Source organism: Microcaecilia unicolor, chromosome 6 (genome assembly GCF_901765095.1).
Source record: "Microcaecilia unicolor chromosome 6, aMicUni1.1, whole genome shotgun sequence".
Lineage (NCBI taxonomy): Eukaryota > Metazoa > Chordata > Amphibia > Gymnophiona > Siphonopidae > Microcaecilia > Microcaecilia unicolor.
Window position 1 is genome coordinate 6,600,356 of NC_044036.1, and position 24,559 is coordinate 6,624,914.

Below are 24,559 nucleotides of genomic sequence, written 5' to 3' on the forward strand. Positions count from 1 at the left end.
GTTAATCAGAATCAGCTGTACCAGTGGCGTAGGAAGGGGGGGGGGCGGTGGGGCGGTCCACCCTGGGTGCACACGCTGGGGGGGGGGGGGGGGGGGGTCAGCTCGCTGGTTCCCTGCTCTTTCTGCCCTGGAACAGGTTACTTCCTGTTCCGGGGCAGAGAAAGGGAAGCAGCAGAGCCGATGCAGCTCCCAGTGACGTGCACTGGAGGCAGATCGGCCCTCCCACCTGCCCCCCCCCCCCGCTGAAAGGTAGGGTGCGTTTTGGGGGGGGGGGGGCGCGCCGTGCTCTGCACCCGGGGGGGGGGGGGGAGGTGCGCAGCGGCGACCCGTCCGGGTGTCAGGCACCCTCGCTACGGCATTGAGCTGTACTGTGTCAAAAGCAGCAAACACTCCATCAATTTGTCATTATTTGAAAGAGGCAGCCACTAATATTTAGTGAGTTGCTTGGCTGGCTGCAGGGAAGTCTTGGTCCCTTCCAGTTCTGGTTACTTAAATCTGATTGTACAGCTCGATTCAGCTCATTTTGCCGAGCCTACATAGACAGAATTCTTTTCGTCCCGTTGGGAGAACAGTTTGAATAGCAGGTAGATTCTTACCCCTCCCTACAACTGCTCATAACAAGTCTCAGGGGATGGCATCAGCTGGATAAGGTGGTAAACATCATTAAGATAATTCACAGTGCAAGACAGACAGGTGGCAATTGCTACAGGGAAGGGGTGGCTCACACCTAGAAGCTGTCTTTAACAGAAAGTTGGTTGGAGGTCTCTTACAGTGAACAGTTTCTTCAACAGTCCTCCAGAACAATGAGCAGGTGGCTTTGTTGGCTAGATCAGGGGTAGGCAACCTTTATACACAGAGGGATGCATGATGGCAGTAGTATACCTAGCGAGCTGCACACAGACCACCAGGAGATGTTTGTGAGGGTCCGGGGGGGGGGGGGGGGGTTGAGGCTGTGCATGTGTCAGGTGCGTCCTCCCATCTTTCCCATTCAGCCTGTTTGAATTAGGGTGCAAAAATATCCTTGTGTTAGAAAACCACGCACTGACCTCTATCACATGGCTATAAAGACGGGGTTACTGCACTGGCCCCTAGGTTGGTAAGCAGTGGGAGCAGGGCAAGCAGATGAACTAGTCTCACAGGACAGATGCTCTGCTAATAATTTTAAACAAACAAAAAAAGCAGACACTGGGCCTTCAGGATTGAGAAAAATGTAGTCCTTTAATATGACAAAGACCCGGACACGGGCCGTGTTTTGGCGTACAACCGCCTGCATCAGGGGTCAATAGAGTCCTATAGGTCAGTTTGCGGACTATTGCGCAAGAGGTGAGTAAGACAGTCGGGGTAGATTTCCCGTTGTGTTAACAGCTGGTCTGTAATCGAAAGGACGCCTTCGGTAATGAAAACCGCCAATAATTTTAACATTGCACCTCTGCCGTTACTACCATGGTGCTGAGTAGGAAGGATATTGGATAAGAACATGCCATACTGACATAAGTCATCATGGGTAGATGGTCATGGTTTCCAGGGCAGCAACTGCAGCGTTTTCCAATATTGGCAGAACTGGTCCATCTAGCACAAGAGGGACCAACGCTGACAGATCTCAGCCGAGCAATAACAATTTTGATTCAGGCCAGAAAAAAAAAAGCATTTCGCTGAGACACATATGCTTAGATTTCTTTCAAATAGTAATAGGGGAATTCTCAACATTGCATTAGAGGTAGATCAGATGCAGCTGGTGATACTGTGATCTCAGTCTAGTTTCCAGCAGAGGCCTCTAACCGTGAAAAACAGGGCAAAGCACATGTACCCAGACCGCTCTGAGGTAACCAAAACCTCTCACGAAAAAAAAAAAAAACAACAAACCAACCCCTCCTATAACCCCCCCCATACTCTCCAGATGGGCAATCTGCAGCCCTGCTCACAAATCCCAAAATCCACCCTATTGTGTGTTCCAGCCCCACCAGACAAGAAGCCTCTCAGTCCATTAATTTATTACCTCACAACAATCCCTTCCCTCCCCCCTCCTAAGGCACCAGGTAAGCTTCTCCTATATTGTCTGGGCTGAGCCACATTAGCCCATTTAAGGCCATGTCCTGCGTACGTCTAGTAGCGATATAGAAATTACAAACACTGAACTGGGCACCAACTCATTCAGGGCCTACAGCAGAACAGGGATGGGCAGAAAGAGCTCTACACACTCTTCCACCCCCTCCTGGGGCCAACAAATTCATCCTGCCAAAATCATTGCTATTTCCATGGTAGATTTGAAAGCGTCTTGATTGTGCCCCAGGAGAACAGCAGGTGGAAGAAAAGAACATTATAATTTACTATGCAGCCTTTATGAAATCACCCAACCACTGTTATAGTCTATATACAGACCAAACTACTGCTCTGACCGTCTCCACCTTAGTTTCCCTGACAAAGAACTAAGCCCACCTATTGCCACATCACAGAAATCAAGACCAAAGGATTGGGGAACTGTCCGCCAACTGCTTTTCTGCAATCCACAGGTGAACTTGGCAGGAAACAGTGCTGCCCCCCTCCCCCCCCCCCCCCCCCCCCCCCAAAACCAGGATCAGATGCCTTCCTTATCTGTCCCTCCAAAATACAGGGACGTTTGACAGTCTCGGTCCTGTGCAAATTAAGCAGGGGATTGTAGGGCTTGTGTTGCTTCTCCTGCTTCACTAGTAACTGTACATCGAGAGTGGTGTATCTTCCATCATGTCATCCTGCAAAATGAAAAAACAAAACAAAAAGAATTTAATTACAGAAAGAAATATTTGCCCAACCCTGTCCTAGGACACAGGCATGAGGCTAACACAGTCCTTGAGGACCACAACCTAATCGGGTTTTCAAAGTTTCCACCGTGAATATGCATGAGATCGATTTGCATACAATGGAAACAGTACATGCAAATTCATTGTGGAAATCTTGAAAACCTATCTAGGTTCTGGTCCTCGAGAACCATGGTTGCCCATCCCTGCCAATCAGCTTTTCCAGACTTAGGGGGTCTTTTATAAAGGCGAACTAGCGTTTTTAGCATCCGCAAAACGCTACAGACGCCCAGAGGAATATATTTTTAGCACGCCTTTGTACAAGGGGCCCTTAGAGAGAGACATGGCCTACTCAACACAAAGCTGTACCACGCTTAGAGCATGTATGACCTGCTCAGAGTGTCTCATCCTTCCCATTGTTCAATGCTCAGTGCTGTGACCTGCCTCCCCCTTTCTACCACAGCTGGCGAAGCGTGTTACAGGCAGCGTACCCAAGTCAATGCATACAATAAAAGCACAAAGATAAAATTACAATACTGTTTATATGCCTCATATACAAGTCTTCTGTTATGTTGTAGTTATTTTTAAATAACTATAAATTACACTTGTAAAAACGTATCAAAAATCATGAGTGTCAGCCTAGGAAGTGCATAAATATAAAATACACATAATTCACCACATTTACAGTGATTATAAGCACAAGCTGCCAAGCCTCAACCCCACTGGCTGGCAGACTGGTGATCCTGATGGCAGTACCATGCAAAATGATAGAAACTGTTAGAAAGAACAAAGGTCCTGAAAGTATAGATAAATATGATTCAGTGGAATAGAATCAACATGGATTTAGTCAAAGCAAGTCTTGCCTTACAAATCTAACTTTTTTTTTAAGGCGTAGATAAAGGCGAGGCAGTTGACAGTGTATCAAGATTTTCAGAGAGCTTTTGACGAAGTCCTTCATGAAAATAAACATCCAAAGGTCCTGTTGTAGATTGTTTTCTGTCATTTAACTAGTTCCGAGAGTAGGGCTAAATCTCTGAATGCAGGAAGGTGAAGAACCACAAGGATCTATACAGAGACCAATGCTTTTTAACATATTAATGATGAAATGTGTCCTTACTTGCTAATTTCCTTTCCCCAAGTCCTGCTAGACCAGTCCAGACAAGTGGATTAAGAATTCAATCACAACACTAGTATAAGGAGCGATGCAGCCCTGAAACTTGCCTGTCTAAAACTGACAAAGCAGATCTGCAAGTACTTAATCACCTTTATAAATCAAAGTTGTAAAATAACATTATGGATTAATACAAAGGATCCGAATCCTTTTGCAACATAACACAAGAAATAGTATCAGCAAAGTACATCGCCATAGCAAAGCAACATAGAAAAACTACCCAAAGTAGCTTTACCAAACCCATCATTCTGGCAGAACTTGGAAACACTAATGAGAGGTGTCTTCCAATCCTAGATCATACTAAGAGGAAGGTTTAGCCACAGCCTTCTCTGGTGAGTCCTGGACTGGTCTAGCAGGATGAAAGGAAAGGAAGTCAGCAGGTAAGAACAAATTTCACCTTCCTTATCACCCTGCTAGACCAGTCCAGACGAGTGGGATATACTAGAGCTCCAAGGACCTTCGGTGGGAAGACCAGGCCCAGCTCCACACCTCCCTCTCAAGGCGAACACCACTACCCTCAAGGATGCTGCTGGAATAAATGACAACAGGAACAGTGATACCCAAGAGGATCTAGTGTCCCTAGCTCAGGTGTTCAGGTTAATAAACAAGGGAGGACCATAACCGCCACATCCTTTGATCAACCTGAAACAGGCAAAACCCAAACCAATCTAAGAATTTGTTAGAGCATCCCTAGGCCTCCAATTTAGGGCAAGCATGGGGATGTCCTAACATTAACAAAATTGCAACATCACCTGAGCACAGACTGCCTCGAGAATCCAAGGACCCCGAACCCCAAAAGTAATGGAAAAGTAAGGCACCTCAACGCCAACTCATGTTGAACTCAATGCCATTAAGTCAGCTGAGAACCTAAGTTGGGGTCATGGGAGAAAGTAAGGCCAAACCAGAACCCACAAGATCTTTCATCTGAGTAGGCACTGTGAGAATGATTCCAAGGAAAAACTCCTGGTTACAACAAACCAAACTTTTTTGGACACCATTTTCCTCTTCGGTGCAGTGCTGCCATGGGATGTAACAATATTCAAACCTTTCAACATACCAGAATTTACCCTCTCCTTCCTCCAAACCCTGCTCGGTCTTTATACTCTGGTAGGATTTGGTATCCAAAAAGCTATCATAAGCGTTGACTCAGAGAAGGTCATCCCATTTGAAAGTTCCCATCTAATTTTTGTGCTTTTTGGGAGTATTAAAAACAAAACAAAAAAGTATGTAGAGCGACCAAAATGATAAAGGGATGAACTCCTCTCTTATAAGGAAAGGCTAAAGAGGTTAGGGCTCTTTAGCTTGGAAATGAGACACCTGATGGGAGATATGATTTCAGGTCTACCAAATCCTGAGTGGTGTAGAAATAGTAGAAGTGAATCTATAGAGATAGTTCTGTGTTAAGCAGAGCCTTTCGGGCAATGCATTCCAGAGTGTGGGGGCTACTCCGGAGAAGGCTCACTTGCGGGTATCACTACTACTACTTAACATTTCTAGAGCGCTACTAGGGTTACGCAGCGCTGTACAATTTAACAGAGAGACAGTCCCTGCTCAAAGAGCTTACAATCTAATAGACAAGTGAACGGTCGGTCCGATAGGGGCAGTCAAATTGGGGCAGTCTGGATTCACTGAACGGTAAGGGTTAGGTGCCGAATGCAGCATTGAAGAGGTGGGCTTTAAGCAAAGACTTGAAGACGGGCAGGGAGGGGGCTTGGCGTAAGGGCTCAGGAAGGTTGTTCCAAGCATAGGGTGAGGCGAGGCAGAATGAGAATGTGATACACTGTATCACATCATGTAATGTCTTTTGGAGAGGGTGTGTTGACCTTGTAATGTAACATACTAGCCATACGTTGTATTATTGTTTGAATATTTTCACTGCTGTAATTATATCTTGCTTATGTTTGATTAATTCTTACTGTGCACTGCCTTGAGTGAATTCTTGCAAAGGCAGTAAATAAATCCTCATAAATTAATATAATACATTCCAAAACAATCCCCAAATCTTTAAATAAAAAGTCCATCAGTGCTCAGAGGCGCACATCTCACTGCCATTAACAACATGGGAAAATGATGAGCTACAAACCAGCCGATGGAGAACCCGAGACCATAAGCAATCGCAATTCTTACCCTTTGCTGGTGCTCAATCTGAGCCTCCTGGCTGAAGAAACAGCAACCTCATGGCTGTGCTACCCTCAGTGAGATCTGGTCTCCTATCCCAAGGCTGTACTACACTCATGGAGAGGAGAGACCCCCGACTTTTTATGCACTGCGGGAGCATCTCTGGTCTCGGGATTTCTAGCTGGACAGAGAAGAGACTGTCGCACAGGAGAAATAGTGCCTTTGCATCACTTATCACATGAGATTCAAAGAGCCCTGGCAGCAAGCAGAGAGGTCTCAGAGCAAGCCTATGGTTATGATGGTCCCTCAATGTCAGTAATTAACAGACCCTGAAATATGGGCAGCTAGTACAGGAGGTGTGCGGTCTACCACTTAGCGACATCACATAAACGATCTCTTGCACTCACCATAGGTAGGTCTTGTAGACGACGGAATTCGGTCTGGTTGCGTCTCTGTTTGTATCGGAGGAATCCCACTAATGCCAGAACTCCCAGCATTATAACAAATATAGCTATTACCACCAGCATCAGGGGGTCCATACGGGCCCAAGGGCTGCTTCTCCAGGACGCGGCTGACGTATCTACACGTGGAAAATAAATAAAAGCACAAGCTGCACATTGTACTGAAATGTTCAGCATCTTATCCAGAGAGTCATGCACACAGGAAAATCTCACAGCTCCCCTCAAACACTGCTCTTGCCACAAAGCCCACCTCTTCAATGTCACCTTCGGCACCTAACCACCATACCTCTATTCAGGAAATCTAGACTGCCCCCACTTGACACTTGACATTTCGCCCGTTAGATTGTAAGCTCTTTTGAGCAGGGACTGTCCTTTTTGTTAAATTGTACAGCGCTGTGTAACCCTAGTAGCGCTCTAGAAATGTTAAGTAGTAGTAGTAGTAGTAAAGTCTCCTTTTCCCCAACATGAACCTCAAACACCCATAACTAGTGCTGGAAAGCAGGTGCCCCAGTGCCACCAGACCCACCTCTGATGTGGCTAAAAGGAAATTAAGCTTCTGCGGTGCATCCCTACTTTGATCTGACTAGGAGAAGCTGTACCAGCACCACTGCTGTTCCAATCTCAATCCCTCCCACAGTGCCAGGGTGGGGTCTACAGTGGGGAAAGGATGAAGGGGCACCTACAAGTACAGGACATGCCTGTAAGCCACTGATGCTATGGTCAGAGCATAGGATCCTAAACACTGGAGCCCCAGAGTAATCAAGGCGACCACTATTTTGCCAGTAGGAACAGGAAGACCCCCCCCCCCCCCCCAGTTTGATTTATGCTGCTGGGGTTAAAGGAGGTGTGATTGAGGAACATATGGCAAATCAGACCTGCAGAGGAGGGAGGCAGGGGCAGAGAAAGAGCAATAGGAAGATGGAGAGAGAAAAGAAGGGGCCAGTGGGTAGCAGTGAAGTGAGAACAATCAAGGGGAAAGGGGATTCCAGGCCCGCTCATAGCTATGTGCATTGGGCAAGAAAGGCAGGTGCCAACTTCAAGCACTGGTAATAAACATGGATTAGAAAGAAGCACAATCAGGGAAGCTCCGTTTCGCACTAAGTGTGTCTCGCTAGTCAACCTGGGACACAGCAGCACAGACTGATTTGTGGCGTACTGTGCCATCCATCCTGAGGTCCTGATCTCTCGCTGTCGCTTTATGTTTCAAGATCCCTCCTCTTCCCATCCAAGACTGCTGCAATTGGTCCCTCAAGCCTTGTCGTCCGAGTCCACTACACAAAGACACCCCTGACTGAGCAAGACTCTTATTTACACACGCGTCTCCTCTAACAATCACAGGCCCCCAGTGAAATCTGGACTCTCACCCGTATCAATGTCCCCAACATCTACGACTGCAGGTTTCTCCTGTTGGATGGATGTGGGACCAAACGCCCAGGGCACAGCATCTTTAGAGATCCCAGCTGGGGTTCTAGTGGAGTGGAGGGCTGTCGACACGGTATAGCTGAGGTGATGGTCTGTTGCTGTGCTGGGTGCCATCTCTGTGTTGGATGCCAGCTTGGGATCTGGTAGCCCTGAAGTGCGAAATGCAGTTGCCATCTCCTGGGTACTCCCCAGATTCGCTAGCAAAAAAAAGGGGAAATATTATAAACAGGGTTTCATTTACAAGAGCAAAACCTGATAGCCATTCTTCATCTCATCTCAGAGCCAACACTCTTCCTTATGCTTCCGCTGAATCCCATTCCCCTCGCCCATCATTTATATTACATTATACTGGCCTCTTATCCCGCTAATACCTTGATAGTTCAAAGTGGGTCACAGAAAATTAAGAGTGAACCATACGTTCAGATGATACAAATTGGAAATTTCTAGGCAACGACAAACATTACAACTAATGAACTAGAAACTCAAGATAATGCATTTTAAATATTTCTGAAATAAAAGCCTTCAGTGACTTCCTAAAAAGTAAATAGTAATAAATTCCAAAATTGGAACGGCAAAGAGGTGCTGAGCAGCGACAAAAGAAAAAACAAAAAGCAGACACTGGAGGTCCAAACAGTTCCTTTATTCGTACAGATCCGACGTGGCCACATTTCGCCAATTAAGGCTGCATCAGGGGTAGTAATATAAAACGGTTAGCCAGGGACATAAAAAGGCTTAGCCCGGATAGAACAACTGATCATCCAAGATGACTTCAGCAGTGGTTCCTTCACAGAAGTAGAGCAGCAGCTTCAATCCTCCGAAGTCATGTTGGATGATCAGTTGTGCCATCCGGGCTAAGCCTTTTTATGTCCCTGGCTAGCTGTTATAAATTCCAAAATGACACTGCCTTGTAAGAAATGGAGGTTGATGACAGACTCAAACCCAACATCACGCACCGATGGAAAGTGTAACAGACACTGTCTCTTTAAACAGTCAGACTTATAACTAGTAGAAATATTGACCATTTTCACAAGATAGTATCGGGCTTCACTTTGCAATATCTTGAAAGTTATAAACTACACCCACAGCTCTACCGGCAGCCAGTGGAGGTCATACAAATATGAGGTTATATGATCAGATCGACTATGAGAATAAATGAGCCCCGAAAAATCAATATTACAATAATCGATTCTGGAAAGAAGAGACTGAACTGCTATTCTGAAGGCCGAAAAAAGTAACCTATTTCTTAATATAGCACAGCTATTTCAACAAGAAAAGAAAAAAAGACTTCTTGACAATTAGATTTATGAGTTTGCATATTTAACATATTATCTACCTGCACACCAAGCAACATTTATCAAAATTAAAATACAATCTGTCCCAATTTTAAATTGACGACAACTCAAGGGATGTTCAACTGGTCCCAGACATAAAAATTTTGTCTTTTCCTTGTTTAACTTAAGCCTATAAATAGTGAACCATTTCTCTATTATGCTATACCCACAAGTGTTTCAGACCACTCAGAAAAAAAAAACAGGACACAGAATTGAAATAACGTCTGTATACATTAAAAAAAAAAAAAAAAAAAAGCTAAATTAGCTTCCTCCAGAAGAACTTAAGATGGCAAAACATTAAACAGAGTGGGTGGTGGGGGGCCTGGGAACTCCACAGGGCAGCCAACAACAATCTGAAATCCCCTCATTCTACTTTACAGAAGACGACTGGCTAGTGAGAAAACCATGAAACCAATTTAATACTGATCATGAAATTTCAAAGTTACTCAACGTAAATATCAAGATCTCAAGGCTGACCAAATCGAAAGCACACGAAAGGTCGAACTGAACCAAGATAGTACATTTACCTTGGCTCTATAAAGTTTTAACCAGAGCAACAATCAAACGTACAGTTTCTGTGCTATATAGCCTTCAAATCCCACTAAATCCCATTCCCCCACCCACCTTGCTTCCTTCAGAACCCATTCCCGTCCCCACCCCCACCCAGCCCGATTCCTTCGAATCCCACCTCCCATCCCCTCTGCCCACCCACCATGTTTCCAACACTGCACACCCACAGTTCTCTCCAAATGGCTCCCTCAGAGCTCACCATCGTGCCCCCACCATGTTTTTTTAGAGCCCATCTGCTGTCCCCCCAGAGTCTACCTGCTATACTTGCCTGTCATCCTTTTTGTATCCAGGAGTGTTGTGGATGAGGCTGTAGAACCTTCTGGAACTGATGCGTTTGGTGTTCTTTCATGATACTCAGCGGACTGATTTCTCTGAAGCAATGTGCCATCAACAGTCACCATACTATCACCACTAACATTTACATCAGGTTTCATAGTAGGACTCGGCTGTCCAAGATCGTGAGTCAGAGTCACAGGCTCCTCAGGAAGTAATGATGTATCAAAGGCTGGGCCAGCTGGAGTGGGCTTCTCAGTGACCAAGTTGTGATCCATGGGATGTGAGTAGTTGGTTGGCACAGACTTTGCTTGTTCTACCATCAAAGTGGATTTTTCAGGATCTGAAGTAGCAGCAGCACCCTCTGTACCCACTGGAACTGTGGAGGCCGGTAGACTGGGTAGCACAGTTGCTGGGGTGCTTTGATCCCCTAGGACCTCCTGAATCGTTCCTGAAACAAATTTTAGCAAATAAATAAAATAAATCCTCTCACTTTTTCTGTTAACAGCATTTGATCTCCTGCTATTCTTCCAAGACGACCCATAGTGAGTTACAATCAAGATTACAAAATCAACTCTGACCTCCCTTCCCCCAACCTCAAAATAACCCACACAACAAAATTCCAGCAGCTCACACATTAGTCCCCAAACACCTGAGCAAAAAAGGCAAGACGACCATCTCTGTGAAGACTAAATATCTTGGCTCCTGTCAAATCAAGGATCCAAGTTTCATGACACTGCTGCACAGCTGAATACAAACCAGAACAGTCTGCAAGGGTGGAACCTCCAGCAAATCTGCTGAAACAACTTCAGAGTGTACCGTCAGCAAATACGAGCCACTGACATGAGTGCATCCTGTGTACCTGATATTATACCAACTGCTGGCCGAGAACAGCAAGATAGGCACTTTCCATTAAAGACAAATGGAAAACAACCCCCCCCCCCCCCCCCAAAAAAAAAAGGCAAAACTCAAGTCATTCAAGGAGAAGAGGTCAAAAGTTGGAGAGAAAATAAGGAATGATAATCTTCACTGAGCGGACAGCGGCTGGCTAAAGAACGCCAACACTAGCCTATATGAAAGGTGGTAAAAACCAGCACACCCTAACAGAGCTTATGCACCCTTGCGACAGGCACAGCAATAAGTACGCAGATGTGGTTGGGTGCCCAATACCCATGGCAACTTCTACACTTAACTCATTAGTGCCCAATGTTCCCATATGTGGGAACAAATATGGGAACTGGGCACTATTGGGTTAATCATCCAGAATGGGTCAACAAGTGGAGACAGCAAAGCTAACTTGCACATTTATTATTCTGTGATACCTTGTAACCCATACTATGTAAGCCGCACTGAACCTGCTATCGAGCGGGAAAGAGCGGGGTATAAATGCAACAAATAAATAAAATAAATTTATGCCACTTGATATATTGAATGTTAAGCCTCAGCATAGGCAACACGATGGTTTACAATAAAAAGGAGGTAATAGACAGAATACAGCCGAGAAGAGACCTAGGTAGCAGAGAAGGGGAAGGACTCTAGGAAGAGGTAGGTCTTAAGTAGTTTCTTAAAAGAGGTGCGGGTTGGTTGGTTTGTGATAAAGAGAGGGGCAAATCGTTCCAAAGTTTGGGTGCTATGTATCTAAAAAGGCAGATTACCTTGAGACTTTGAGATGAAGGACTGAGGGTGGAGGAAGAGTCAATAGGTTCTGATCCACAGAACGGAAACAGCAGAGAGGGGTGTAGGGAATGATGAGAGAAGCAAGATAGGAGGGGGCAAGTGGTTGACGGGATTTATAGACAAGGAGGGGTGTGATGATCGGGAGCCAATGTTCATAACCGGGGAGGGGGGGTCATATGGTTGAGGTGGGTAGCAGCTAGAGCCAATGTTGATAACTGGAGTGGGGGGGGGGGGATGTCACATGGTTGAAGTGGGTAGTAGCTACAACACTTTCCAAAGACGATGAGACAAGGCCAGTCAACATGCAACAGCAGGTCTCTGGGTCATTCTTCTCAGGAGGAAACAGCAAGTTTCTTGGGTTCGGAAACGAGCTGACTTGCCTTCACTTCTCAGGTTAAGGACACTGTACTGACCTGATGAAGGAAGATCATCTCTCAAACCTCATCACAGATGTATTAAGTTGATCCAATTAAGAAGGTCTCACCACGGCTCTAATCCGGCTAGGAGAAAAATGAGAACCAGTGATACTCTGCAGACAGCTGTATGACCCACGACTGGGAGAGCAGTTGGCCAGACTGGGTGAGCCAAATGGTCTTCTGACATCTGTTGATATCTGGGCTAAAGTGCAGCAATTCGCAGAACAAGGCCTCTCTCAGGTCCAAAAACAAAAGCAGCAACACAAACCAACCAGTGGCCTTAGATGCATACAACTTTGATAGAAAAGCAACCTCTGATAGCAGGTATGAATCAATGTTTTCCTAACATTTAGATGTTACAAATTCATACCCAACAAGTTTCAGCATTAAAACACCTGCATCAGGGGCACAGTTAAACACTGCTGCCAGGACGTCTATCACACCTGCAATCATAAAACATTTAGGCGCAAAGGAGTTGTCTAATGGATAGTGCAGCGGGTCGAGAACCAGGAGAACTGGGTTTGATTCCCACTGCAGATCCTCGTGACCCTGGGCCAGACACCTCCCTTGCCCCAGGTACAAACATTTATAGGCCCCTTTTACTCTGTCTTCCCATAACTCTTCACAATGTAACCCAAAATCTTACTGCAACTAATTGTATTACCATCACTCATAATGTATTGTAAGCCACACTGAGCCCGCAAATAGGTGGGAAAATGTGGGATACAAATGCAAATAAATAAATAAATAAATAAAGCGCAGCAAGTCCAAAGGTGCGTTAGCGTTTTTAGCGTGTGCATTAAATGCTATAGATGCCCATATAATCTGGTGTTTAGACCCCTAAATGGGTATAAAATGGGCTTCTTGCCCTCCCTCTCTGAGCACTCTGTCAGAACCCTCATCCACACTTTTATCACCTCTCGCTTAGATTATTGCAACCTGCTTCTCACCAGCCTCCCACTTAGCCACCTCTCTCCTTTTCATTCAGTCCAAAACTCTGCTGCGCGACTCATTTTCCGCCAGAGTCGCTATGCTCACATTAGCCCTCTCCTCAAGTTACTTCACTGGCTCCCTATCCGTTTCCACATTCAATTCAATCTTCTCTTACTGACCTATAAGTGCATTCACTCTACCGCTCCCCAGTACCTCTCCATTCTTGTCGCTCCCTACGCCCCTCCTCGGGTACTCCGTTCTGTGGATAAATCTCTCGTCTATCCCCTTCTCCTCTACTGCTAATTCCAGACTCCGTTCCTTCTATCTCGCTGCACCTCACGCCTGGAATAGACTTCCCGAGCCTGTACATCTAGCCCCGTCTTTGGCCGTTTTCAAATCCAGGCTAAAAACCCACCTCTTTAACGCTGCTTTTGACTCCTAACCACTACTCACTTGCCCTGTACCCTTTTATCCCCACCTCTAATTCCCTTACCTCTTAGCTGTTCTGTCTGTTTGTCTGTCCTATTTAGATTGTGAGCTCTTTGAGCAGGGACTGTCTTCATGTATGGTGTACAGCGTTGGGTATGCCTTGTAGCACTATAGAAGTGATAAGTAGTAGTAGTAATGTAGAAGCCTGCCCTTGCAGATCAGCAAAGAGGCCGCGCAGGCTTCTGTTTCTGTGCAGGATGTCAGACTCACAGAAACAGAAGCCTGCGCAGCCGCATTGCTGATCTGCAAGGGCAGGCTTCTAGATGGAATGTTGCTTGTGGAGGAGTAGCCTAGTGGTTAGTGCAGTGGAACATGGGATGTTGTTACTATTTGAGATTCTACATGGAAAGAGTAGTTACTCACCTGTAACAGGTGTTCTCCGAAGACAGCAGGCAATATATTCTCACTGATGGGTGACGTCACGTCGGCCCGGAGGACTTTCCAGCAAAGTCCATGACAAAACTAAAAATGTCCCCCGTCGCGCGGGCGGATGCAGTGCGCATGCGCGCGTCCACTTTCCCGCCCGCCGCGCGGGCACATTCCTCAGTTAATTACAAGAATTAGAGGAATACAACTCCAAAGGGGAGGTGGGAGGGTTGTGAGAATATATTGCCTGCTGTCTTCGGAGAACACCTGTTACAGGTGAGTAACTACTCTTTCTCCAAAGACAAGCAGGCCAATATTCTCACTGATGGGGTATCCCTAGCCCCCAGGCTCACTCAACACAACAAAGAATGGTCAATTGGGTCCCGCAACGGCGAGGACAAAAACAAAATTGACCTGAAACCAAATTCAACTAACTGAGAGTGCAGCCTGGAACAGAATAAAATGGGCCTAGGGGGGTGGAGTTGGATTCTAAACCCCAAACAGACTCTGCAGCACCGACTGCCCAAACCGACTGTCGCGTCGGCTATGCTGCTGAAGGCAGTAATGTGATGTGAATGTGTGGATCGAAGCCCACGTCGCAGCTTTGCAAATCTCTTCTATGGTGGCTGACTTTAGATGAGCCAGTGACGCCGCCATGGCTCTAACATTATGAGCCGTGACATGACCGTCCAAAGTCAGCCCAGCTTGGGCGTAAGAGAAGGAAATGCAATCTGCTAGCCAATTAGAGATGGTGCGTTTTCCGACAGCAACTCCCCTCTTGTTGGGATTAAAAGAAACAAACAGATGGGCGGACTTTCTGAAGGGGCGCGTCCGCTCCACGTAACAGGCCAGTGCTCTTTTACAGTCCAAAGTGTGCAACTTGCTTTCGCCCGGGCTCATGTGAGGAGGGGGAAAAAATGTTGGCAAGACAATGGACTGGTTCAGATGGAACTCCGACACCACCTTCGGTAGAAACTTTGGGTGCGTGCGGAGGACTACTCTGTCATGATGAAAGACAAGGAATGGTGCATGAACTACCAGGGCTTGAAGCTCACTGACCCTACGAGCTGAAGTAACAGCCACCAAGAAAATGACCTTCAAGGTCAAGTACTTCAGATGACAGGAATCCAGTGGCTCAAAGGGAGTTGTCATCAGCTGGGTGAGAACGACATTGAGATCCCATGGCACTGGAGGAGGTTTGATAGGGGGCTTTGACAAAAACAAACCTCTCATGAAACACATGACTAAAGGCTGTCCAGAAATCGGCAAGCCATCAACATGTGAATGATAAGCACTGATTGCGCTAAGATGAACCTTGACCGAGTTAGTCTTAAGACCAGACTCGGATAAGTGCAGAAGGTACTCAAGCAAGGTCTGTGCAGGACAAGAGAAAGGATCTAGACCGTTGCTGTCACACCAGACGGCAAACCTCCTCCATTTAAAAGAGTAACACTTATGGGTGGAATCTTTCCTGGAAGCAAACAGAACTCTGGAGACACCCTCAGAGAGACCAAAGGAGGCAACCTCTATGCTCGCAACATCCAGGCCGTGAGAGCTAGAGACCGGAGGTTGGGATGTAGAAGCGCCCCCTCGTTCTGAGTAATGAGGGTCGGAAAACAGTCCAATCTCCATGGCTCTTCTGACGAAAGTTCCAGAAGAAGGGGAAACCATATCTGGCGGGGCCAAAAAGGCGCTATCAGAATCATGGTTCCGTGGTCCTGCTTGAGTTTCAGGAGAGTCTTCCCCACTAAAGGGATGGGAGGATAAGCATACAGGAGTCCTGTCCCCCAAAAAAGGAGGAAGGCATCCGACGCTAGTCTGCCGTGGGCCTGGAGTCTGGAACAGAATTGAGGAACCTTGTGAGTGTCCTGGGAAGCAAAAAGATCTATCGATGGAGTTCCCCAAACTCGAAAGATCTTTTTGGCAATAGTCATGTTCAAGGACCACTCGTGAGGCCGCATAACTCTGCTCAGCCTGTCGGCCAGACCGTTGTTTACACCGGCTAGATAAGTGGCTTGGAGAAACATTCCGTTTTGATAGGCCCATAGCCACATCTGCACGGCCTCCTGGCACAGAGGACGAGATCCGGTCCCACCTTGCTTGTTGGTATAATACATTGCCACTTGATTGTCTGAATGAGAACAATTTTGTTGGCTAGCCGATCTCTGAAGGCCCTCAGAGCGTTCCAGATCGCTCGCAATTCCAGGAGATTGATCTGGAGATGCTTCTCCTGAAGAGACCAAGCTCCTTGAGTGTGAAGCCCATCTACATGCGCTCCCCACCCGAGGAGGGATGCATCCGTCGTCAGCACTTTTTGAGGCTGAGGAATTTGGAATGGGCGCCCCAAGACCAGATTGGATCGAATGGTCCACCAAGTGAGGGAATTGCGAAAATTGGTGGACAGCCGGACAACATCCTCTAGATTCCCTGTGGCCTGAAACCACTGAGAAGCTAGGGTCCATTGAGCCGATCTCATGTGTAGACGTGCCATGGGTGTCACATGAACTGTGGAGGCCATGTGGCCAAGCAATCTCAACATCTGCCGAGCTGTGATCTGCTGAGATGCTTGTACTTTGGAAACCAGAGACAGAAGTCTGTCTGCTCTGGGTCCTGGGAGATAAGCACAAGCTGTCTGTGTGCACAACAGAGCTCCTATAAATTCCAATTGTTGAACTGGGACGAGATGGGACTTGGGGTAATTGATGACAAAGCCCAGCATCTCTAGCACCTGAATAGTCATCCGCATGGACTGCAAAGTTTCTTGCGGGGAGGTGTTCTTCACCAGCCAATCGTCCAGATAAGGGAACACATGCACTCCCAGTCTGCGTAGCGACGCTGCCACAACTGCCAGGCACTTTGTAAAAACCCTGGGTGCAGACGCCAAGCCAAAAGGCAAAACACAGTACTGAAAGTGCTGTGATCCCAGCCGAAATCGAAGATACTTCCTGTGGGCTGGAAGTATCGATATGTGAGTGTAAGCATCCTTCAAGTCCAGAGAGCATAGCCAATCGTTTTTCTGAATCATGGGAAGAAGAGTGCCCAGGGAAAGCATCCTGAACTTTTCTTTGACCAGATATTTGTTCAGGGCCCTTAGGTCTAGGATGGGACGCATCCCCCCTGTTTTCTTTTCCACAAGGAAGTACTTGGAATAGAATCCCAGCCCTTCTTGCCCTGGTGGTACGGGCTCGACCGCATTGGCGCTGAGAAGGGCGGAGAGTTCCTCTGCAAGTACCTGCCTGTGGCAGGAGCTGAAAGACTGAGCTCTTGGTGGGCAATTTGGAGGTTTGGAAATCAAATTGAGGGTGTACCCGCACCGGACTATTTGAAGAACCCACCGATCGGAGGTTAAGAGAGGCCACCTTTGGTGAAAAAATTTTAACCTCCCTCCGACCGGCAGATCGTCCGGTACAAGCACTTTGACTTCGGCTATGCTCTGCTGGAGCCAGTCAAAAACCCGTCCCTGGTTTTTGCTGGGGAGCTGCAGGGGGCTGCTTCGGTGCCCGCTGCTGACGAGAGCGAGCGGGCTGGGGTCGAGCCTGAACCGGCTGACGGGAATAAGGAGTGTACCTACGATTTCTAGAAGCGTAGGGAGCACTTCTTTTTCCCTTAAAAAACTTCCTAGCAGTGGAAGTGGTCGCAGAAGGCGCCCGGCGGGAGAGAGAGTCCATAGCGTTATCACGCTGGTAGAGATGATCAATCATCTCTTCAACCTTCTCTCCAAAAAGGTGATCCCCCCGGCATGGGATATCTGCTATCTTCCGCTGAGTTCTTTCCTCCAGGTTAGAGGCACGCAGCCATGAGAGCCTGCGCATCGCTATACCTTGAGCGGAAAAGCGAGATGTCACATCGCAAGTGTCAAAAATGCCCCTGGACAGGAACTTGCGACACGCCTTCTGCTGCCTGATCACTTGGCGAAAGGGTTCAGCTTTCTCCTCAGGGAGTGTATCTACTAAACTCTCAAGTTGCCTCACAGAGTTCCGTAAATGCACACTCGTGAAGAGTTGGTATGACTGGATTTTGGTAGCGAGCAGACCAGCCTGATACGCCTTCCTCCCAAAAGAGTCCAGAGTTGCAAATTCTCGCCCCGGGGGCACCGAGGAGAAATTCCTGGAACTCTTGGCTCTTCTGAGGGCGGAATCCACCACCGTTGAATCATGAGGCAATTGGGTCTGCATGAGACTGGGTTCCCCGTGGATCCGATATTGGGACTCAACTTTTTTAGGGACGGTTGGACTAGAAAAAGGCTTCTCCCAGTTCCTCAGCATAAGTTCCTTAAGAGTCTCATGAAAAGGAACTGTGGCAGAAGATGAAGGTGGAGATGGATAGTCCAGAACCTCAAGCATTTTGGCCCTGGGCTCGTCCACAATTTCCACGGGGAAGGGGATGGCCTCAGACATCTCCCGAACAAAAGATGAAAAAGACAAGCTCTCGGGAGGAGACAGCTGCCTTTGTGGCGAGGGAGTGGAGTCAGATGGAATGCCTTGAGAATCCTCGCCAGAGAACTCCCCATGCACTCCTTCATCATCCTCAGATGAGGTATCATCAGATGGGGCTAAAAGCTCAGACAGAGCCGCCCGAATCTGAGCCCGTCTCGACGAAGAGGCTTGACGGCCTCTATGATGGTGCCGAGAAGTTGATGGTCCCAGAGGCTCCGGAGAAGCTTCCTGCTCCGATGCCTCAGGAGAGTCAACTTGGGAAGTCAAAGACACCGGCACCGGAGGCGGCACCGGTGAGACAGACCTCACCACAGGCTGAAGGCCTGATGCAGAAACAGCCGGCGTCGGTAATGTCGACACCCCCGATGCCGTCGGCACCGGTGCCTCTGAAAGCATCGACACCGGCCCCGTCGACGCCATCGGTACCGACAACCTCGACGCCGACTGCCACTGCTGCATCATGTTCATGAAAAAAGGGAACATGGCCTGCATACTCTCATCCAGAGCTGGTGTCGGAAAAGACTGGGGGGTCGGTTGAGGTGTCGGAGGCAAAGCCTGCTGAGGTTGAGGAGTGGGGACTCGGCTGCCAGCGACCCCACGCGTCGGAACCTCAGTGATAGAGGGAGAGCGATCCTCTCGGCACCGATGCTTCTCGGGTATCGAGTGTATCGATGACCCGGAGCTCCCGGCGCCGTGTCTCGAAGGAGACCGACGACGATGCTTCTTGGCCTTCGCCCGACGCATGTCGTCGAGACTCCTCGGCACCGGAGAGGAGGACGTGGAATCCACACGTCTCCTCGGGGCCGGGTCCGACGCAGGACGGTCCCGGGGGGCCTGCACAGCAGGAGGCGCCGAGGCGGGTGGAGACCCACTCGATGCATCACTGCTCCCAGCGTGCATCGGTCTAATGGCAGCCTGTCCCCTGTCTCCCGGTGCCGACGCCTCCTTCGACGTCGACCTCGACGACGCCGGCCTCGAAGACATCATCCTCGACAGCACCGACTTCATCGGCGCCGACTTCTCCGGCGCCGATTTGGAGGGCGCCGACTTAGACGACGTCGACGGTGCCGACGCCGAAGCACCGGGCCCAAAAATCTTTTCTCTCTGGGCGTCTCGAGAGAGCAGTGTCCGCTTCTTCATGGCGAGACACAATTTACAACTCTCCGAGTGATGATCCGGCCCAAGGCACTGAATACACCATGAATGTGTATCAGTGCCAGAGATGGCCCGATGGCAGCGGGCACAAGGCTTGAAGCCGCTGGGCGTCTTCGTTGACATCTCGGGAAAAATTGTCCCTGCCAAATCAAAAGACGCGATTGTGTCTATAAAAAGATGACACAAAAAACAAAAGAAAAAGACGGGAAAAACACCCGAACGAGCGATTTAAATAAAATCGCAGACTAAAAGAAAGTAAACTTAATAAACGAGAAATAATCTAAAACAACTAGAAAGGATACTTCGCTGTTTTGTTCTTTTCTTCACCTCCGGGCACAGGAGAAACACGAAGACGATAGGTCGAGCTCTGTGTCACCTCAGACGCGGAGAAGAAAAAACTGAGGAATGTGCCCGCGCGGCGGGCGGGAAAGTGGACGCGCGCATGCGCACTGCATCCGCCCGCGCGACGGGGGACATTTTTAGTTTTGTCATGGACTTTGCTGGAAAGTCCTCCGGGCCGACGTGACGTCACCCATCAGTGAGAATATTGGCCTGCTTGTCTTTGGAGAATGTTGCTATTCCACTAGCAACATTCCATATTTAGGTTGTGAGCTCTTTGAGCAGGGACTGTCTTTTCATGTATGGTGTACAGCACTGCGTATGCCTTGTAGTGCTATAGTAGTAGTAGTTCTTAGCATTTAGCGCATTCTAAGCTTCCGAAAAAGGGCCCCTTAGATTATGAGCCACTAAGAAAAGAAAACGGTATCAAGCAAGTTCCCACCAAGGACCTTCCGCCCCCGGTCATTTCCCACCCTCCTTACTTTTTTGGGTTTTTTTACTGAATTAGGTTGAAACCTAGTTTTGGGGTGTGGGGGGGCATCCCCCCCCCCCCACACACATGTGAACTGCAGTTTGTATCTATTTATTTACTTATTCATGACATTTAGATCCCAGATTTAAAATTAATAAGGTTGAAACCTAGTGTGTGGGGGTTGCCTTGCCCTCCCCATATACAAACTGAATGTCTGGAAGGGGAAAGGGATGTGCAAAAGATAATGTTTGGGGAGGGGTGGAGGGGGTACTGCCCCCCCTCAACGATCTGGGAGGGAGATTAGTTGCCCTAGTGTGTTTTGTATTTTTTAGGTTATGGGTGAGAATTGTGCTCCCTGGTCCGGTGGGAACTGACCTAGAACCCAGAAAACATACCTGTATATAATATATAAACTGCTTTGGTTGTTTCACACAAAGAGATATATATATAAATGTATTTACCTCCAGTGGCATACCAAGGGGGGGGGGGGGCAGTCCGCCCCGGGTGTCAGCGCCCCTAGGAACGTCACTGTTTACCTCTACTTTTTACAAATATATACACTTAAATAAAATCAACTTCATCATTAAAAAAAAAAAAGACAGAATAGTAACATAGTAAATGACGGCAGATAAAGACCTGTACGGCCCAACAAGATAAACTCATTTTACATGGTATGTGATACTTTAAAATGCAGAGAAAAAAAAAGGAAAAGTAAAATGGTACGAAATTTGTGAAAATAAACATAAAACTATTCAAACACCACATGAGAAAAAGAAGTGAATTAAAAAAGGACCGTGAATAGAATAAAAGGGTCAGATTCTACCTTAACTGAGCCCACTATGAATTGCTAAAAGGAACAAATTAAAAATGCATGTTTCTGGTTATAACAACAATATCCCCTAAAAAGCATCAATAAACCATAGGTCATTCAGTATGGACCTCGGTGAACACTACATATGGAAAGGGTTTTATAGAATATGCAAGCTTGCGAGGAGCGGGAAAACATCCGCCCCCCCCCCCCCAAAAAAAATAAAAATAATGAGCAGCGATATTAATTAGTAAAACCATCTTGCAAGGACCAGATATGACACGATTCTGACATCAAAGAGAGAGAGAGAGAGAGAGAATGCCAGCTTTTCTTGTGGCAACGTGCCAAAAACACCCCCTAATTTTTAGGATCAAGTAGTGTAGTACAGGTCTCACCAAGGGGTCGTTTTACAAAGCTGCCATTTCTACCACAGCCGGAAAAATGGTCAATTTTCCAAATCAATGGCCACTTAATACCTTATATTTTCTCTTTTACCTGGTATTCTTCAACTCTGACCACTAAGGTCATCTTCATATAATTCTGTTTCTTTGGTATTTTTCCCAAATATCCATCATTTGCCCTTTGCAACCCCAAATCTCCTTGAATATCTTTCCTTCACTGAAAGCGCTTCTCTGTATTAGTTCAGAGTCTGTGTGAAACAAACAGAGGTTTTAAAGTTTATGGCCCATTATTTTAGGCCAAGCAAGCCTCTCTGTTAACTTGGCCCTGAGAAAGCCAAAAAGACATAGGCTTATAGCTATAGATCACAGATAAGGGAATAAGTTATATAAACAAAGCTGACTGATCTGAAAAAACAACAGCTCTATACCAGAGGCATAGCCAGACTTTGGCGGGAGGGGGGACCAGAGCCCGAGGTGAGGGGGCATATTTGAGCCCCCCCGGTGCCGCCGCCATTTTTTACCCCCCCCCCCCGGCGCCAACCCTTTTGATCCCCTCTTCCCCCCACCACCAACCCCCCACCAGCCGAAGTCCTCTTCTCCTGCGCAGCCGAATTGCTGATCTGCAAGGGCAGGCTTCTGTTTCTGTGAGTCTGGCATCCTGCTCGTAAGTGCAGGGCGTCTGACTCAAAGAAACAGAAGCCTGCTTTGCAGATCAGCAACGTGGCCGCGCAGGAGAAGAGGCCTTCAGCTGGCGGGGGTTGGGGACCCCCCCTCCAGCAAAGGTACCCAAAGTTGGCGGGGGAGGGTTGGGGGTGGGGGGCCAAATCTACAGGGGCCCATGCCCCCATATAGCTACACCCCTACTCTATACAATGTTTCTGGTAGGTTGGCAAATGGCCACCAAGATTCAGCTCTGCTGCTAATGAGTTACCAAACATGCCCCTCCCTGTTTACTAAGCTGTGCACTAACACTGGCTGTGTCGGTATTGCCATATGGCTTAGTAAACTGGAGGGGGGGGGGGGGGGGTTGGTTGGTTAGAGCAGCAGGTTGAGAAGCCAGGGTTCAAATCCCACTGATACTCCTTGAGATCTTAGACCCCAGTTACAAAACTTAAATTGTAAGCCCTACCGGGACATCAAAATACCTATTATACTTGTATTTAACTTGCCGTGAGCTATTACTGAGAAAGGTGTGGTCTAAATCAAAATCCACTACCAGGCATTGAATGAATTAATACGAAACACTACAAATGTCACTCAGGACCTACAGACCAATTCCAACATACCATAATAGAATTAACTTCCACAAGTCACACAACAAGCACCTACCTAGGATAAGACAGCACCACAAACACTGCAGTGAGCTCTAGAACATCAATAAACCTATTGGAAAACTAAACTTTAATGTCAGGAAGTATTTCTTCACGGAGAGAGTGGTGGATACTTAGAATGCCCTCCCGCGGGAGGTGGTGGAGATGAAAACGGTAGCGGAGTTCAAGCATGCGTGGGATAAACATAAAGGAATCCTGTGCAGAAGGAATGGGTCCAGGGAATCTTAGCGGAAATTGGGTGGTGACACTGGTAATTGGGAAACAAAATGGGAGCTGGCCAGACTTCTACGGTCTGTGCCCTGAGAACAGCAAGGATAAATCAAACTCTGATATACATATAAAGTATTGCATACCGAGGGGGGTCACGTGATGCCACGCTGAATAGCAGACGTGGACGAGGAGAGCTCCCGGGCCCCAACCGAAAGAACAGCTCACGCTAGCTAAACAACTTAATACCGGAGAAATACAAATAGTGGAGATTAAAGCGGAGATAACGCATCGCAGAGGGTGTAGGACTTGGACGTTAATGGCCTCAAAAACGCTGCGAAAACAAAGTGAGAAGCCGAAAGGGGCTGAAACCCACAAAATGGCGGCAGCTGAAGAAGGAGGTCTGAACTCCATTTGCTCTGCATGGGTGTCCGAAATTTTAACGGAAGTCACGCAGGCCATAAATCAGTCTCTAGAACAGAAATTCCAACGAATGGCGGACAAGCTTGACACGATGGATGGGAAAATAGAATCACTCACAGGCGAGTTTGCGGCATCGTGTCAAAGAATCTCGGATCTAGAGGATCGAGTGGAGCAAGCACAAACAGGCCAAGAAAAACTACAATTGAGAGTCACCGCGCTGGAAATTAAATTGGACGATCTCGAAAACCACTCTAGAAGGGCCAATCTTCGTCTGGTGGGCTTGCCTGAAACCATCACGGATTTGGAACTGAGATCCTTTTTAGAGGAATGGCTCACCAGTACGCTAAAATTGCAATCAAAAGCAGGCCCACTTCGAATCGAACGAGCGCACCGATTGGGGCCAAAACGACAGGGAGATGCCAAACCGAGGATTGTTATATTAAAGTTATTGAACTATGTTCATAAACTGGAAATCCTCAAATAAATTAGGGCGAAAGGCCCGTTAAAATATGACAACAAGCCGGTATTATGCTTTCAGGATTTCTCGACAAGAGTTTCACAGCTGAGGAAAGCATACTCACCAATATGTTCCACATTGCATCAGCGCCATGTGCAATTTGCACTGCTATACCCGGCACGCCTGAAAATCTTCTCGGATGGCAAAGCGACCTTCTTTGATACCCCTGAAGCAGCGCGTGCGTTTTTTGACATACCAGATGCAGTGCAACGGGCGGCTGCTGAATGAACGAAGAAGGGCAGAGGAGTCAGGGCGCACGGAGTGGAGGTGCCGACTTGACAGGACAATTCACAGGATTGTGTATGCTTGAGACAGAATGGATGAGAATTACAGGTGCGGGTAACGAAATACAATAAGAATCAACAAGAGGTTTTACAATGGAGCTGCAGAAAGCCTGAGGAGACTCCAACTTCTGAGGATTGTGAAAGTGGAGGGGAACCCCCCACCGGGATCTGGGACTACAGACTCA

The 24,559-nt window shown here is 47.5% G+C and overlaps 1 protein-coding gene across 2 annotated transcripts in view; it reads right to left on the bottom strand.

Moving 5' to 3' along the window:
- Positions 1-1,977: 1,977 nt before the first annotated feature.
- The window catches only part of LOC115472655, a 31,000-nt gene continuing 8,418 nt past the window's right edge, over positions 1,978-24,559 (bottom strand). The window contains exons 2-5 of one of the 2 annotated variants that reach the window (XM_030206992.1): positions 10,116-10,571; positions 7,889-8,143; positions 6,471-6,643; positions 1,978-2,729 (exon numbers count right to left, since the gene is read on the bottom strand). In XM_030206992.1, coding sequence (XP_030062852.1) covers positions 2,685-2,729; positions 6,471-6,643; positions 7,889-8,143; positions 10,116-10,571 — 929 coding nt within the window. In that variant the 3' untranslated portion in view covers positions 1,978-2,684. The remainder of the gene's footprint in view (positions 2,730-6,470; positions 6,644-7,888; positions 8,144-10,115; positions 10,572-24,559) is intronic. The other variant, XM_030206993.1, reaches the window with a different exon arrangement.